At 42.0% G+C, this 15,426-nt stretch overlaps 1 protein-coding gene across 1 annotated transcript; it reads right to left on the bottom strand.

Moving 5' to 3' along the window:
* Positions 1-605: 605 nt before the first annotated feature.
* Positions 606-14,991, bottom strand: LOC131188683 (vomeronasal type-2 receptor 26-like; the record flags this gene model as incomplete). The annotated part of the gene is made up of 9 exons (XM_058164134.1): positions 14,930-14,991; positions 13,749-14,040; positions 13,588-13,629; positions 11,997-12,294; positions 11,458-11,753; positions 8,787-9,005; positions 8,182-8,248; positions 5,336-6,205; positions 606-631 (listed from the first exon to the last, which is right to left on the bottom strand). Coding segments are annotated over exons 1-9 (2,172 nt in total), but the record flags the coding sequence as incomplete, so codon positions are not given.
* Positions 14,992-15,426: the final 435 nt, after the last annotated feature.

Here is a 15,426-nt window from a genome sequence, read left to right as displayed (position 1 = left end):
TTCAGAGCTTGTAGATAAACATGTTTTCACTGTGTAACCTGTTTAGGGTTAGGGTGGATTAATCTGTGGAAATCCACTGAGATGAAGTAAGAATTACTAGTGTTTGAGGAATCCCAGGAGAGGGAAATGCCCACATTATCCCCATAATACTGGAGTAATTTTATCATTTTGACAGGAGGAAAACCTGTTCCTGAAACCACAGTTGTGTCTCTCAGTCTGTCAGTTGGACAACTGACTGAAGTAAATGTTTATTTATTTATTTATTTATTTATTTTGTCACAACAATATATATAAGTATCATACAAAAAGATTATATAGTATATAAACATATATATGAGTAAATATTAGAGGCATATATATATATATATATATATATATATATATATATATATATATATATATATATATATATATATATATATATATATATATATATATATATATATATATATATATATATATTTGTTTTCTGAGGTTTTCATGTTTGTATGTAAGTCTTTGGTTATTCGGGTTTTCTCCGCGTAAAATTGGAAGTGTCTTGGCGGCGTTTTAAGTCTCATTCGTCATCTTCAGGCTTCAGCCGTGCTTCTGGGAGCAATGTGTGATCGCAGCTGTTTCTTCCTTTTAACTGCTAGTGGGGTTTGAACTGATTGGGTGGGAGCTTGACTGTGCTCTGATTGGATGGGGTTTTTCTGTGCTCTGATTGGCTGTGGGGTGTGTCCTGTGTTGGTGGGGGCTTGGTTGTGCTCAGTCTAGTCTGTGCTGCAGGGGGATTTGAGCTGGTGAGCTGCATAGCTGTTGTTTGGCTTTGTGGTCGTGCTACATCTTCATAGTGGGTGTCAGTCTGCTGCATGAATGGATTGGAGGGGTTTGAAATGGCTAATGTTGCAGCTGCGGTCTGGCTTCTGGTCCTTGGTCGTGCTTCATGATCAGTGTGGGTTTGGGTCTGCTTTCTGGGTGGATGTGCGGTGGTGACATCCTGTGTGGACCTCGTGAGTGTGGGTCTGGTGTCATTCCTCGTGTTAGGGACTCGCTTGTCTAAGGCGGGTTTCCAAATGGCTGGTAGGCGGAGGTATCATCTCGTTTGTTCATGCTGTGTGGGTTTTCATCTCAATGGCTTCTCTGATTATTCTGTTGTTAAAGTGTTCAGTTTTGGCGATAGTTCTGGTCTTTTAAAGTCAATATCATGTCCTGTGACTTTAAAGTGTTGGACCAGGAAGAAGTTGGTTCCTCTTTTGACTGAGTTCTTGTGTTCTTCAATGCACTTATTCTTCTGTTGGTTTGTCCGATGTATGTGGTGGGGCAGGCGGTGCATGGGATTTCATATACTCCTTGATTTTCCAACTCAATTTTGTCTTTGGGGTTTCTTAGGATGGTGGATATTTTTTGGTTTGTGCAGAATGCTGTCTTGATGTTGTGTTTGTGGAGGATCTTGCTGATTCTGTCTGTGGTGCCTTTTATATATGGGAGGAGGGCTGTGCCGTTTTCTTGTTCTCTGTCTTGGATTTTAGTGGGGGGTTCTTTTTGGATTAGCTTGGTAATCTTATTTCTTTGGAATCCATTGATATATATATATATCCATCACCTCACACGTAAAAAACTCATTCCAGTTCATAGAGATCATAAAGAAACAAAACTTACAGCCCAACGACCTACTCGTGAGCTTTGATGTCATATCCCTCTTCACCCAAGTGCCAATCAAAGAAGCCTTGACAGCTATCCAAAACAAATATAACCCCCCCCAAGCACATCCTAGATCTGACCAACCACTGCCTATCCAACACATACTTCATCTATAATGGACAAAAATACAAACAAGTAGAAGGAGCACCCATGGGATCACCCCTCTCACCTGTCATTGCCAATCTCTACATGGAACACTTTGAAACCCAAGCTCTAGAAAAATCTGATCACAAACCCAAACTCTGGCTCAGATATGTAGACGACACCTTCATAATCTGGCCACACGGGAAAGAAAACTTGACAACTTCCTCACACACCTCAATAGCCTACACCCCAAAATACAGTTCACCATGGAAACAGAAGTTAACAACCAACTTCCTTCCTGGATGTCTTAGTCTACAGAAACCCAATGGCTCCTAGGACACACCATCTACCAGAAGAAAACACACACAAACCGCTATCTGCACGCACTCACACCACCTCCCAGCACAGATCAACTCCGTAGCCAAGACACTCATTTCCAGAACAAAATGCTTAGCTGACGAACAACACCTAAAAACCGAACTAGACACTCTCACTAACGTACTAACATCCAATGGATTCCAAAGAAATAAGATTACCAAGCTAATCCAAAAAGAACCCCCCACTAAAATCCAAGACAGAGAACAAGAAAACGGCACAGCCCTCCTCCCATATATAAAAGGCACCACAGACAGAATCAGCAAGATCCTCCACAAACACAACATCAAGACAGCATTCTGCACAAACCAAAAAATATCCACCATCCTAAGAAACCCCAAAGACAAAATTGAGTTAGAAAATCAAGGAGTATATGAAATCCCATGCACCGCCTGCCCCACCACATACATTGGACAAACCAACAGAAGAATAAGTGCACGCATCGAAGAACACAAGAACTCATTCAAAAAGAGGAACTAACTTCTTCCCTGGTCCAACACTTTAAAGTCACAGGACATGATATTGACTTTAAAAAGACCAGAACTATCGCCAAAACTGAACACTTTAACAACAGAATAATCAGAGAAGCCATTGAGATAGAAAAACGCCCACACAGCATGAACAAACGAGATGATACCTCCCGCCTACCAGCCATTTGGAAACCCGCCGTTATTGACAAACGAGTCCCTAACATGAGGAATGACACCAGACCCACACTCACGAGGTCCACACAGGATGTCACCACCGCACATCCACCCAGAAAGCAGACCCAAACCCACACTGATCATGAAGCACGACCAAGGACCAGAAGCCAGACCGCAGCTGCAACATTAGCCATTTCAAACCCCTCCAATCCATACATGCAGCAGACTGACACCCACTATGAAGATGTAGCACCACCACAAAGCCAAACAACAGCTATGCAGCTCACCAGCTCAAATCCCCCTGCAACACAGACTAAATTGAGCACAACCAAGCCCCCACCCAAACAGGACACACCCCCAGCCAATCAGAGCACAAAAAAACCTCCATCCAATCAGAGCACAGCCAAGCTCCCACCCAATCAGTTCAAACCCCCACTAGCAGTTAAAAGGAAGAAACAGCTGCGATCACACATTGCTCCCAGAAGCACGAAGCTGAAGCCTGAAGATGACGAATGAGACTTCGTCGAAACGTTGCCAAGACATTTCCAATTTTACACGGGAGAAAACCCGAACAACCAAAGACCTACATACAAACACCCGTGAAAACCTCAGAAAACAAATATATATATATATGAAGAAGAAAAAGAAAAACAATAGGACAGGAACAGTATTTATTTTTATTTTACTTTTTATTTTATTTGCATTTATATCCCGCCCTTCTCCGAAGACTCAGGGCGGCTTACACTATGTCAGGCAATAGTCTTCATCCATTTTGTATACTATATACAAAGTCAACTTATTGCCCCCCAACAATCTGGGTCCTCATTTTACCTACCTTATAAAGGATGGAAGGCTGAGTCAACCTTGGGCCTGGTGGGACTTGAACTTGCAATATTGCAAGCAGTTGCTGTTAATAACAGGCTGCATTAGCCTGTTGAGCCACCAGAGGCCCTTTGAGCCACCAGTAGGCACATTTGTGCTCTTATGCACGCCCCTTATGGTCCTCTTAGGAATGGGGTGAGGTCAATAGTGGAAAGTTTTTGGGTAAAGCTTTTGGGATTATGGGAAGAGACCACAGAGTCAGGTAAAGTGTTCCAAGCACTGATGATTCTGTTACAGAAGTCATATTTTCTGCAATCTAAATTAAAGTAGTTAACATTAAGTTTAAATCTATTGGTTGCTCATGTATTATTGCAATTAAAGCTGAAGTAGTCTTTAACAGGAAGGACATTACAATAGATGATTCTATGAGTTAAACTTAGGTCTTGTCGAAGGCGACGGAGTTCCACATTTTCTAAGCCTAGAATTTCAAGTCTGGTGGGATAAGGTATTTTGTTGTTTTCAGAGGAATGGAGAACTCTTCTTGTAAAATATTTCTGGACACGTTCAATTGTATTGATGTCAGAAATGTGGTGAGGGTTCCAGACAGGCGAACTATATTCTAGAATTGGTCTAGCAAATGTTTTATATGCTCTGGTTAGTAGTGTAGTGTTTTTGGAAAAGAAGCTACGCAAGATTAGGTTTACAACTCTTAGAGCCTTTTTTGTTATGTAGTTGCAGTGGGCTTTGGCACTTAGATCATTTGATATGAAAACTCCAAGGTCTTTATGTTGTTCCAGATACTTTCTCAGATGGAGCTGAGAGCCAGAAGAGAAGAGTGAAGAAGGCCCTCAAGGAACAAACAGAAGAGACAAGAAAAAAAAATTAAAGACAGTCCGGAAAGAAAAAAAAACATAAAAATAAAATGAAATAAAAAATAAAATGAAATAAAAGGAGAGGAAAGGAAAAATAAAATAAAGAAATAAAATAAAATAAAATGAAAAAAATAAAATAAATAGATTGAACTCCATAGAAAAAGGAGGGTAGCTCCTTAGAGAATTACAGTGGCCAACTATAATTAAGACAGCAAAAACAAAGAAGTCAACAATAAATAAATTTATTGAGATATAGAATAGGAAGATGTGAAAACATAGTGAAATTGGAGTTAAAATGTATATAGGGTAAATTAAGGAGTTATAGGAAATAGTATTTCTATTTAAATAATTTTAATATAAACTATACAATTTTTAGCACAGATTTAATTTCTGCACTACTTGATGATATTCACAATTTACCATTTCACTGTCTCTTTTTAATTAGCAACCTTTCCTTTTGTAAAATAAAAGTCTTCCCCTCCTGCTCCCAGCCACCCAACACAATCCAACACATTTTAGAGACTCTGATTAAATGGGAAACTTTCCTGCTGTAAATTGGTGGGTTATGGGTTTTTTTAAAAAAAATATCATGGATGTATTATATGATGGATTTATTATATGATGGATTTTACAAAATATTTTTTCAGCTGCCCAGAGACACAGCGGTGTGTGAGTTGAATGACTAGATAAATTTGTTTAATTAATAAATATCCACACCTTTGATATCAATGTGCATTACTCAGATGATCATTGGGACTTTATGAAAGACAACTGTCAAAAATGCCCCAATCCAAGTAAAATTTCCCAATCCCAGGGCAAATCAGAGATTCTTGTGCCTCATTATATTCTCTTTACAATTCAGATGGGGCCTCAGCAGGATAATGTAACATTTGGGGAAAAAGATACAAGCCAAGAGACCAGCCCCAGAAGCCAAGATGGAGAAGATCTCCACGGCCACCATGGACTTCCCTTTGGTGCTCAGGTAGGTGGGGAAGAAGCTGATCCAAACACTGCAAAAGACCAGCATGCTGAAAGTTATGAACTTGGCTTCATTGAAGCTGTCTGGCAATTTCCTAGCCAGAAAGGCCACAGTGAAACTCACAAGGGCCAGGAAACCCAAGTAGGCAAGGACAATGTAAAACATTGAAGTTGAGCCTTCATTACATTCCAAGATGGTCTCTCCAGTCAAGGCATGGAAATCCAAGTTGGGAAATGGGGGAGAATTTGTCAGCCAGGTGGCACAAAGAATTGCCTGGACCAGGGGACAGGCTACGACAATGGAGTTAGTCAGTGGTTTTCCTAAGAATTTCCTTGTCTTGTTCCCTGGCTTGGTGGCCATGAAGGCCAGAACCACCATGACAGTTTTTGCCAACACAGAGGAAACTGCAAGAGAGAAGAGAATGGCAAAGGAAGTTTGTCGGAAGAGACAGGTGAGCTTCCCAGGTTGACCAATAAAGAGGAAGGAGCAGAGGAAGCAGAGCAGGAGGGAGACCAGGAGGAGGTAAGTGAGATCTCGGTTGTTGGCCTTGACAATCGGTGTGTCACGATGTTTAAGGAAAATTGCCAGGACTCCCAATGTGATCACAGAGAGAAAAAGGGTGAGCAAAGCTAAAGTATATCCCAGGGCATCTTCATAGGCAAGGAAGTGGATCTTCTTAGCAATGCAGTGGTCCTTCTCCTTGTTGGGATATTGGTCTTCTGGGCATGGATCACAGCTTGCAGAATCTGAAATCAAGAGTACTTTGCATAACATGAGATGTCAAAAAGAACAAATCATTCTTCAATATTGATTATTCTGGATATAGGCTAGTCTGAGACAAGGTTGCTTCCATCTTTTGCATTCAAGTTCTTTACTTTGTATTTTGCACCGACTCATTCAGACTATATATTGACTCTGAATAATTTGATGAAAATTATCTTTCTTTCTATCTATCTCTCTCTATCTGTCTTTCTGTCTCTCTCTCTCTCTATCTGTCTTTCTGTCTCTCTCTCTATCTGTCTTTCTGTCTATCTATCTATCTATCTATCTATCATCTATCTATCTATCTATCTATCTATCTATTGCTATCTATCTATCTATTGCTATCTCTCTATCTCTCTATCTCTCTATCTCTCTATCTCTCTATCTATCTATCTTTCTTTCTTTCTTTCTTTCTTTCTTTCTTTCTTTCTTTCTTTCTTTCTTTCTTTCTTTCTTTCTTTCTTTCTTTCTTTCTTTCTTTCTATTATCTATCTATCTATCTATCTATCTATCTATCTATCTATCTATCTATCTATCCATTCATCTATCTATCTCTATCTCTATCTCTATCTCTCTCTATCTCTCTCTCTATTTTATATCTATCTATCTATCTATCTATCTATCTATCTATCTATCTATCTATCTATCTATCTATCTATCTATCTTTCTTTCTTTCTTTCTATCTATCTATCCATTCACCTATCTATGTCTATGTCTATGTCTATCTATCTCTATCTCTATCTCCATCTCGCTATCTATTGCTATCTCTCTATCTCTCTATCTCTCTATCTCTCTATCTCTCTATCCATTCACCTATTTATCTCTCTCTCTCTCTCTCTCTCTATCCTCTATTTTATATCTATCTATCTATCTATCTATCTATCTATCTATCTATCTATCTATCATCTATATCTATCTATCTATCCTATCTATCTATCCTATCTATCTATCTATCTATCTATCTATCTATCTATCTATCTATCTATCTCTATCACTCTCCCTCTCTTTTATATCTATCTATCTATCTATCTATCTATCCATTTATCTCTATCTATCTCTCCCTCTCCCTCTCCCTCTCCCCCCCCTCTATCTCTATCTCTATCTAACACACTCTCTCTATTTTATATCTATTCTATTCTATCTATCTATCTATCTATCTATCTATCTATCTATCTATCTATCTTTCTTTCTTTCTTTCTTTCTTTCTTTCTATCTATCCATTCACCTATCTATGTCTATGTCTATGTCTATGTCTATCTATCTCTATCTCTATCTACATCTCTCTCTCTCTCTCTCTATCTCTCTATCTGTCTTTCTGTCTCTCTCTCTCTCTCTCTGTCTTTTTGTCTCTCTCTCTCTCTCTCTCTCTCTCTCTCTCTCTCTCTCTCTCTCTCTCTATATCTATCATCTCTCTCTCTCTCTCTCTCTCTCTCTCTCTCTCTCTGCAGGGAAAGGCAGGCAGTCTGAGTTAGATGGACCCCCCCCTCTTCTCCAACAGGTCTGTCAATCTCCTGGGAGACTGATAGCACAGAAAGAAAAACACCCTAAATAATGAAAATCAAAGCTTCAACCTCAAGCCCATTCCTTCATGAAAAGTTTGGTATCTGGTTTTCCTGGACATTGTTAGATGTAAGAGTAGGACTAGAAAGCCCAGTGGGTAACTTATGAATTGTGCTCTGAAACTGCCCTCAGTTAAATTGCTGAGGAGCCAGAAAGGGGGTTGGGGGAGGGAAGTGGAGGCCAGTTCAGATGCATGAATAAAGGTTCTGCTGAAAATCGTGAATATATTGAAGAATGTCAATCTACCAAAAAAAGAAAAATGACAACAAAATTGATATTTCTTTCTACTGAATGATTTCGTTGATCCTGGAAGATCTACATTTGGAATGTGCTCTACCTGTCTGATTAGAAATGGTCCCTTCTGGACAAGGGTCACATTGGTAGCAGCAAACCTGCTCACCCTCTGGAACTCTTCTCCTCTCTCCTGCCTGGCACCTCTTCAGGCCACACCTGGCAAAGGGCACCTTCTGAAAGAGAAGAGAGAAATACTTGAGATGCCTTCAGCAATGAATATCCTTTACTTATTTTTTTATATATTTCTCTTTCCATCATTAGAATATCTTCAAAAGCAATGGTTAACTCAAGTGTAGCACAAACCAGGAAAAGCTCCTGGAGGATTCAGGCTAGTGCAATGCTAAACCGCCAATGGATTCTGGGGTTTGGAACTGGAGACATGCAAAAGAAGGGCCGTGAATTGAGCTATAGCTTTGCTGAAGCAAACAGTGATGGGGATCCAACTGAACAGGAATGGTCCATGGAAACCACTCTTGGCTGCTCCATCTGCATCCTGGGTTTCAGGCAGATTTTCTTCCTGATCTCAACCCTTTTTGATCTGTCACAAATCAGATCTCAAATATTAACATATTTGCATACATGCAAAACAGCTTTTTCTTTAAATGGTTGCCAAATTTTTGATCCAGTAACCCGTTCTCCAGCAAGGGAGCGGTTTTGAATCCCCAGAAGAGAATGACTCTTTTGCTGGATTTATTTGACCTTCCAACTCACCTTTTTGGCCCAGACAATTGCATCGGAATTAATGGTGAAATCCTGTCCTGCAGGAGCCCCGGGATCTATTTGTCCAACTTTCACAGGGACAAAAGATTTGTTGGGGAGCAGAACCCAGTTGAAAAGGTCATAACGAGCAGATCCCAGTCCATTTTCTGAGAAGTAGATTTCATCCCCAGCGCTGTTGTTGAACTGGATGTCCCTCAAGTATGGAAGAAGCTGAATGAAAAGAGACCTTCAGAAATTGCTACCACTTTCCTACACCTCTAAGAATTGGTTTTCCTCACAGTGCCTGCCCAGATTCCTGATTTCAGTGGACATAGAGATCCATTCTTTATGCTTTGATGCAGAAAAAAAAAACACAATTTCCTGAAATTTAGACCACCTTGCGTCCTCTTCTGTGTGCTAACGTTGACCAAGGCTGGTTTCACACAACAAGCAGTTCAGTGCAACAAATGGCGAGGAAAACACATGGGATGGGGTCACAGAGCATGCTAAGCTGTAGTAACGTACATCAGAGTTACAATGACTCAATTCATCTTGTCTTTCTATAACTGGATTCAGGCTACAACATGAAGGAAACTGAGGTGGTTCTGAAAATATGTCTACTGGGACTTCAGTTGACCCGTTGTAATATCTGCCAGAATGGTCATCTTGCTCTGGATCACTCTATGCAATGGACCCTCCATGAAAGTCACACAACCATTGAATAGTTTTTAAAATCTTTTGGGAATGTCATACATCATGACTCTTAGGTAAAATTGGTTTGTTTTATTTCTCCTTCCCCCTTCTACCCCTATTGAATCAAACATTATACTTAATCTGTATTATTGTTGTTTTAAAAAAATATTTCTTCTTTAATCTTCTTTGGGATGCAGTGATAAAACGCCATATTGATAACCAATCATATAAGGATGTAGGGAGTAAAGAGAAAAAAGAAAGAAAAAAAAGAAAAATATGGTGAACTTGAAATACTAGTACACAAGGTGTACTTGATGGGATGGAACTCATGACTGGAATGTACTGATGGAAGGAAGGATCCCATGGCTGAAAACCTTAAAGGGCAAATCAACTCAAGAAGCATGGGAAACTCTGAAATCTACAGTTTTATAAATGCCCAATCTAGTTCAACACCACTAAAAAAGAAATCCAAGGACACCAAGAAAAATCTACCATGGTTGCACAAAGAACATGCAGACTAACTGAAGGAAAAAAAGGACAAGTGCGAAAAAATGGAAAAAGGGAAATGTAATTAAGGCAGAATAACAGAAATAGCTTGAACCTGCAAAGATGAAGTTAGGAAAGCTAACTTTGAACAAAGACTTGCCACAAGTGTCAAAAAACAATAAAAAAGTTTATTTCATCACATAAAAACAAGAAAAAAGTCAAAGAAACAATCAGTCCACTAATGGGAGCAGATGGCAAAGAAGTAATCAATGGGTCCTGTTGGATTACATCCCAGAGTTCAGAAGGATTTTAGAACCATTGAAACAGATCTTTCAAGATTCTTGGAGCACCAGGGGACTATCTGAGGACTGGAATGTGGTTCCCATTTTCAGAAAAGGAGGAGAAAAAAAAACAGATCCAGGAAATTACAGACCAATCAGTGTGACATCAATACCTGGGAAGATCTTGGAAAAGTCAATTAAGCAACAGAACTGCAAACATCTAGGATGGACAAGACTCTAACCAGAAGCCAACATGGTTTCATAACCAACAGATCATGCTGAACAAATTCTATCTCATTCTTTGACGAAGTGTTCAAATTAGTAGGCCAGCAAAATGCTGTGGATGTGATTTGATTTGTGATTTGATACTTTGATTTTGATAAAGGATTTGATAAAGTAGACCTCAGCCTATTTCTTGGCAAGCTAGTAAAATGTGAGAAAGACAGCATAACCACTAGGTGGGTTTTTGCTGCCTGACAATTTGTGTTCAACTTGTACTCCACAACAGAACTACATCTATATGGAGGGAACGCCAGTGTGTGGAAGCAGCTAAAAAAAGCCAATGCAATCCTAGCCTGTATTAAAAGAGGCATAGAATCAAAATCACGTGAAGTTCTAATACCGCTTTACAAAGCCTTAGTAAGGCCATTGACAGATTCTGACATCTTGGAGACTCTGACTTGAAATACTGCATCCTATTCTGGTCACCACAATATAAAAAAGATGTTGAGACTCTTGAAAGAGTGCAGAGAAGAGCAACAAAAAGGATTAGGGGACTGGAGGCTAAGACATAAGAAGAATGGCTACAGGAATTTGGTGTGTCTAGTCTAATGAAAAGAAGAACTAGGGGTGACAAGATAGGAGTCTTCCCATACTTGAAAGACTCCTACCAAAATGGGGGGTGTCAAACTATTTTCCAAAGCACCAAAAGGCAAGACAAGAAACAATGGTTGGAAAATAACCAAGGAGAGAAGTAACCTGGAACTAAGGAGAAATTTCTTAACAGTGAGAGCAATCAACCAATGGAATAGCTTGCTTTCAGAAGTTGTGGATGCTCCGTCGCTGGAGGCTTTCAAAAAGATGCTGGAGATCCATTTTTCTGATATGATAAAGGTCTCCTGTTTGAGCAGGGGGCCTCTGAGGTCACATCCAACTCTATTATTCTATGTTCTACACGTGCAGAATGTTCTATATGGACTCTAAGGATCTGTGGACTGGATTACCTGCCATGACTGGACATCTGAGATCTTCTTTCCAAGTCTCATCATAGCTGGTCGTGTTCCTGATCCATGCATGGCATGTAGTCCATGGGCCACAGCATAAATGGCATTGTAGATATTGTAACTTTCACCTGTCATGCTTGTTTCAAACATGTAAATTGGCAGATTCTGCAAATTCTCCTTTCCTGTACATGGTTGTTCCTCCTTTTGAAGGAGCTCTCCTGGTTTGCAGATCCTGCAGTCAAAGACCCCTTCCCACCATGGAGGGAGAAAGACATCCCCTCGTGGGTTCAAAGGGTCTAAAGACATGAGAAAACGGCTGAATTCGGAGATATCCCTGGTGTGGTCCCTGAATTGCAAAGCCCCATGGAAGGGTTTTATAAGTGACAATATATATTGAGACTTCATCACATTAAGTTTCCAATTGGATGTAAAGATCCAAACTTTCAGTAATGATGTATATCTCTGTGTTTCATAAGCAAACACAACTATCTGTGCACTTGTAACACTACTGTAGTCTCCAAAAAAAATAATCACTTCACCTTTTGACCACGTGTTCAAAATATGATGCAATTTTGGATCTTGTTCAGTGTAAAAATCAAATTTCATTATTTCAGTGAAGGCCAGGCAGATCTCCTCCTCCTTGAGCTTTGGTATCAGAGATGAGACAAAATGTTCCCCACCATCATCTATGTTGGCCACCAGCCCAACCCAGTTCCAGTGGAAATACAGGAGCAGCTGGACTAAACCCACATACTGAGCAGATTCACTGGGATTAATCCGGAAGAAGGAAGGATAAACTCTTCTGTCTCCTTGAGTGAACTCAAAGCCGACACCAAGCTGGAGAAAGGGAGAATCTTTTTTCAAAAACAAAGTTAAGTTTTAAGGTGACTTTAAGGGCCACCAATGTGTAGTTAATGCCCCTCCAGTCAGGCTGACTCACTTTGAGTGACAAGCTTCATCTTCCTCCCTTCTTAGGAAGAGCCACCATGTAATGTATTTGAAATATTGGAAGGAAATTTGGGCGGGAAAATACACGTTCCTGATTGGCTGGTGCCTCAGCCAAAATACTATATAAAGAGAGATGTTTGCCTATTGCCTTTGCTGGGTTCTCACAATAAACCAAAGAGCTGTTGTCACTAAGATCGTCTCCTGCCTCATCATTGCCCAGACTTAACACACCAGTTACCGGTTTTCCCTGGTTGTTATAGATCAGAAGCAGTGGTGGAATTCAAATTTTTCCATCTCCCTTTGCCAGTCATACGTGTCACCCTGTTTCCCCTCCTTCAGAGGCCCCAGCCCTAGCCCTGCTTCCTCCCCTACGACCGCCTCTCTCTTTGGGCTTACCTTCCTCCCATGGTGGCTGGTGGAAGAGGGGAAGGCAACCTCTCTTTTTTGGTGCGACTGCGAGAAGGTCAAGTCCCCCCCAGGCAAGTCCCAGTGGAAGCAGGCAATGGGGTGCACCTGCGTGGTGGCAGTGGCTGTGTGTTGGAGAAGTGGAGCGGAGGTAAGTTTTGCTGCAAGAAGCCTGAAGCTGCCAAATCTTTTTTTCAGTGCAGCCACCACACTTAAAAGAACACTTGATGGCTGCAGGTATCTCATGACAAGTGGGGCGAGATGCAGGCTGGCGGGGAGCCTAGCGGTGACAATGGCGCAGCCCTGGCTTGCCTTCCCTGGCAACTAGCCGTGGGAGGAAGGTAAGGTCATGGCCACAGGACAATGAAAGAGGTTGTCATGGTGGAGGAAGCAGGGAAATTAAGATCCGGGGCCTCTGAAGGAGGGGTAATGGGGCAACACATTGTGCTTAAGGTAGAGCGGGCAGCGAGCAGGCGGTGGCTCCAAGGCAAGGCCGGAGCTGGGGAATTGCACATTCCTCAACCCAGCCGAGATGGGCGGTGAGCAGGCAGACCTCCGGGGCAAGGCCAGAGCCAGGGAATGGTGCATTCCCCAACCTGGTCGAGGCAAATGGTGAGTGGGCAGTGGCTCTGGGGCAAGGCTGGAGCCTGGGAATCGCACATTCCCCAACCCGGCTGAGGCAGGCGGTGGCTCCAGGTGCTCAGGGAATGGTGCATCCTTGGGGCCACGCTCCCCCAACCCAAGGCGAAGGGCCAGTGGGCAGCATGCATTGCTTACCTTTGGTGAACTGAGCTGAGTGGGCATCAGCAAGGCGATTAGCTGGGCCACATGGCAAAGGCAACATATGGCAAAGGCAACACCTTTGCTTACATCCTGAGCTTCTGGGTGTGCTTCTGTTGTTTGCCTACTCCATACTGCATCCAGTGCAGCCCCCTTACCTGTGGGACCTTGAAGATGCTGAAGATGGAGGCCATCTGCCTTGAGGATTTGGAGTTGTGACCTCCAATGACAGAGAGCAAAGGATCCCGCCTGTCACATTTGTAACCTGGAAACATTTGGCGTCGTGTGGACAGCAGGGAGAGGCTGTTTGAGAAAATCTTCCTCTCCATCTTCTGATTTTCATAGATGAGGAAGCCAAGGGTGATGTTGGGGAGGAGAATCAGGTCCCTGTTGACCTCCATGACAGCAAACATCAATGCCAGGAACTGATGGTAGTTTTTGGATAGGGGTCTATAGTGAGAAAAACATTGCGGAGCATTATAGGAAAGATCTTGTGTGCCAGTGGAGCTGGCCTGGCCTTTTTTGCGTGTTCTTGCAGCATGAAGTGACAGGTTCCCTTGGGTTGTTTTGGCTTTTTTTAAGGATGTTCCTTGATTCAGCTGGGATGGATTTCTGAGAAAGGACAAAAGCCTGGCTGTCCATATCCCACATCATTTTATAACCCTCTATTCTCCCTCCCTTCTGATGTGACCTAGGCTCACTTAGTCATTACAAGACACAGTTTAGTCTTAAACAAACCTATTTTATCATAACAGCCGGGAATTACTTCATTCCCAGTTTAGTGCAAATTATTTCGAAAACAAGTCCTTCAGAAAAGGTCCTTTGTCTTATCACAAACCTTTATCTTCTTGGCAAAGCCCCATGAAGTTCAGAAACAAGAGATGCTGACTGGAAACCAATGTAGCAATGTTGCTTTCTTTTTGTAAGAAAGCCCAAGAGCCTTTGCTGCTCTTTTAAGCCTTATGGGAGGGGCCAATCATCTCCTGGCCTTACTCCCGAGTCATCCTTTTTGCTTTAGCTGCTCTTGCCTTCTAGCAGCTCTGTGCATGCGTGCACTAGGAACAGGCTCCTCCAATTCCTGTTCCTCTCTGCTGTCTGACTCCTGAGGCTCCGGAGTCCGTGCATCACTCCCATACGGCCCTGGCCCCATCTCTGCCTCCAATGCAGAGCTCTCATCTGGGCCTTCCCCAGCCTCCAGGACTGGCCCGTGGTCCTCCCCAGCCTCCTCCCCATGGGCTGCTGGCAGACCACAACACCTTCTTCACTTTCCTCCAGTGGCTGGAATCCTCCTCATTTGCTTCTCTTCCTCCCGACTCAATTTGTTTCACCCTTGAATCACCTTCTACACATTCGAGGAGAAGACTCCAGTGGGGGCCACTGCCATGATTTGCTAAGGGCCATTATTCAAGAGCTCTGTGTCAGGCCTAGAAGCCATCTTTGTATTGGATATTCAGGCCTGCCACATTTAGTGCTGAGGGAAATTGAGAGGGGGGATTGTATAGAGCAGGGGAGATATATAGTCATAATAACATTCCTTTCTCAGAGAGTCAAGGACATCCTGCCCTGAACCTGGAGTGGTGTGTCTGGGGGGCATCTCCAGTTGGGACAATGCTTGGATTGGACCATGTGATGGACATGTGGGTACTGGGCAGGGATTTGGATTTTCATTTGGGTGGGGAAAACCTGGAAGCTTTCAGATTCGGGTTTTCCCAGATGTGCCAGTATGACATCTCTAATAAAATGGAACTTTTGAGGAAACTCAAGCCTCAGAGTTTTCTTTCATTGGGGGTGTTACTTGGAACCCTGAAAGCTGAGGAGGGTGTTTGTTTGTTTGAA

Source organism: Ahaetulla prasina, chromosome 1 (genome assembly GCF_028640845.1).
Source record: "Ahaetulla prasina isolate Xishuangbanna chromosome 1, ASM2864084v1, whole genome shotgun sequence".
Classification (NCBI taxonomy): domain Eukaryota; kingdom Metazoa; phylum Chordata; class Lepidosauria; order Squamata; family Colubridae; genus Ahaetulla; species Ahaetulla prasina.
Note: the sequence above shows the minus strand (reverse complement) of the source record. Positions and strands in the feature narration are given on the sequence as shown.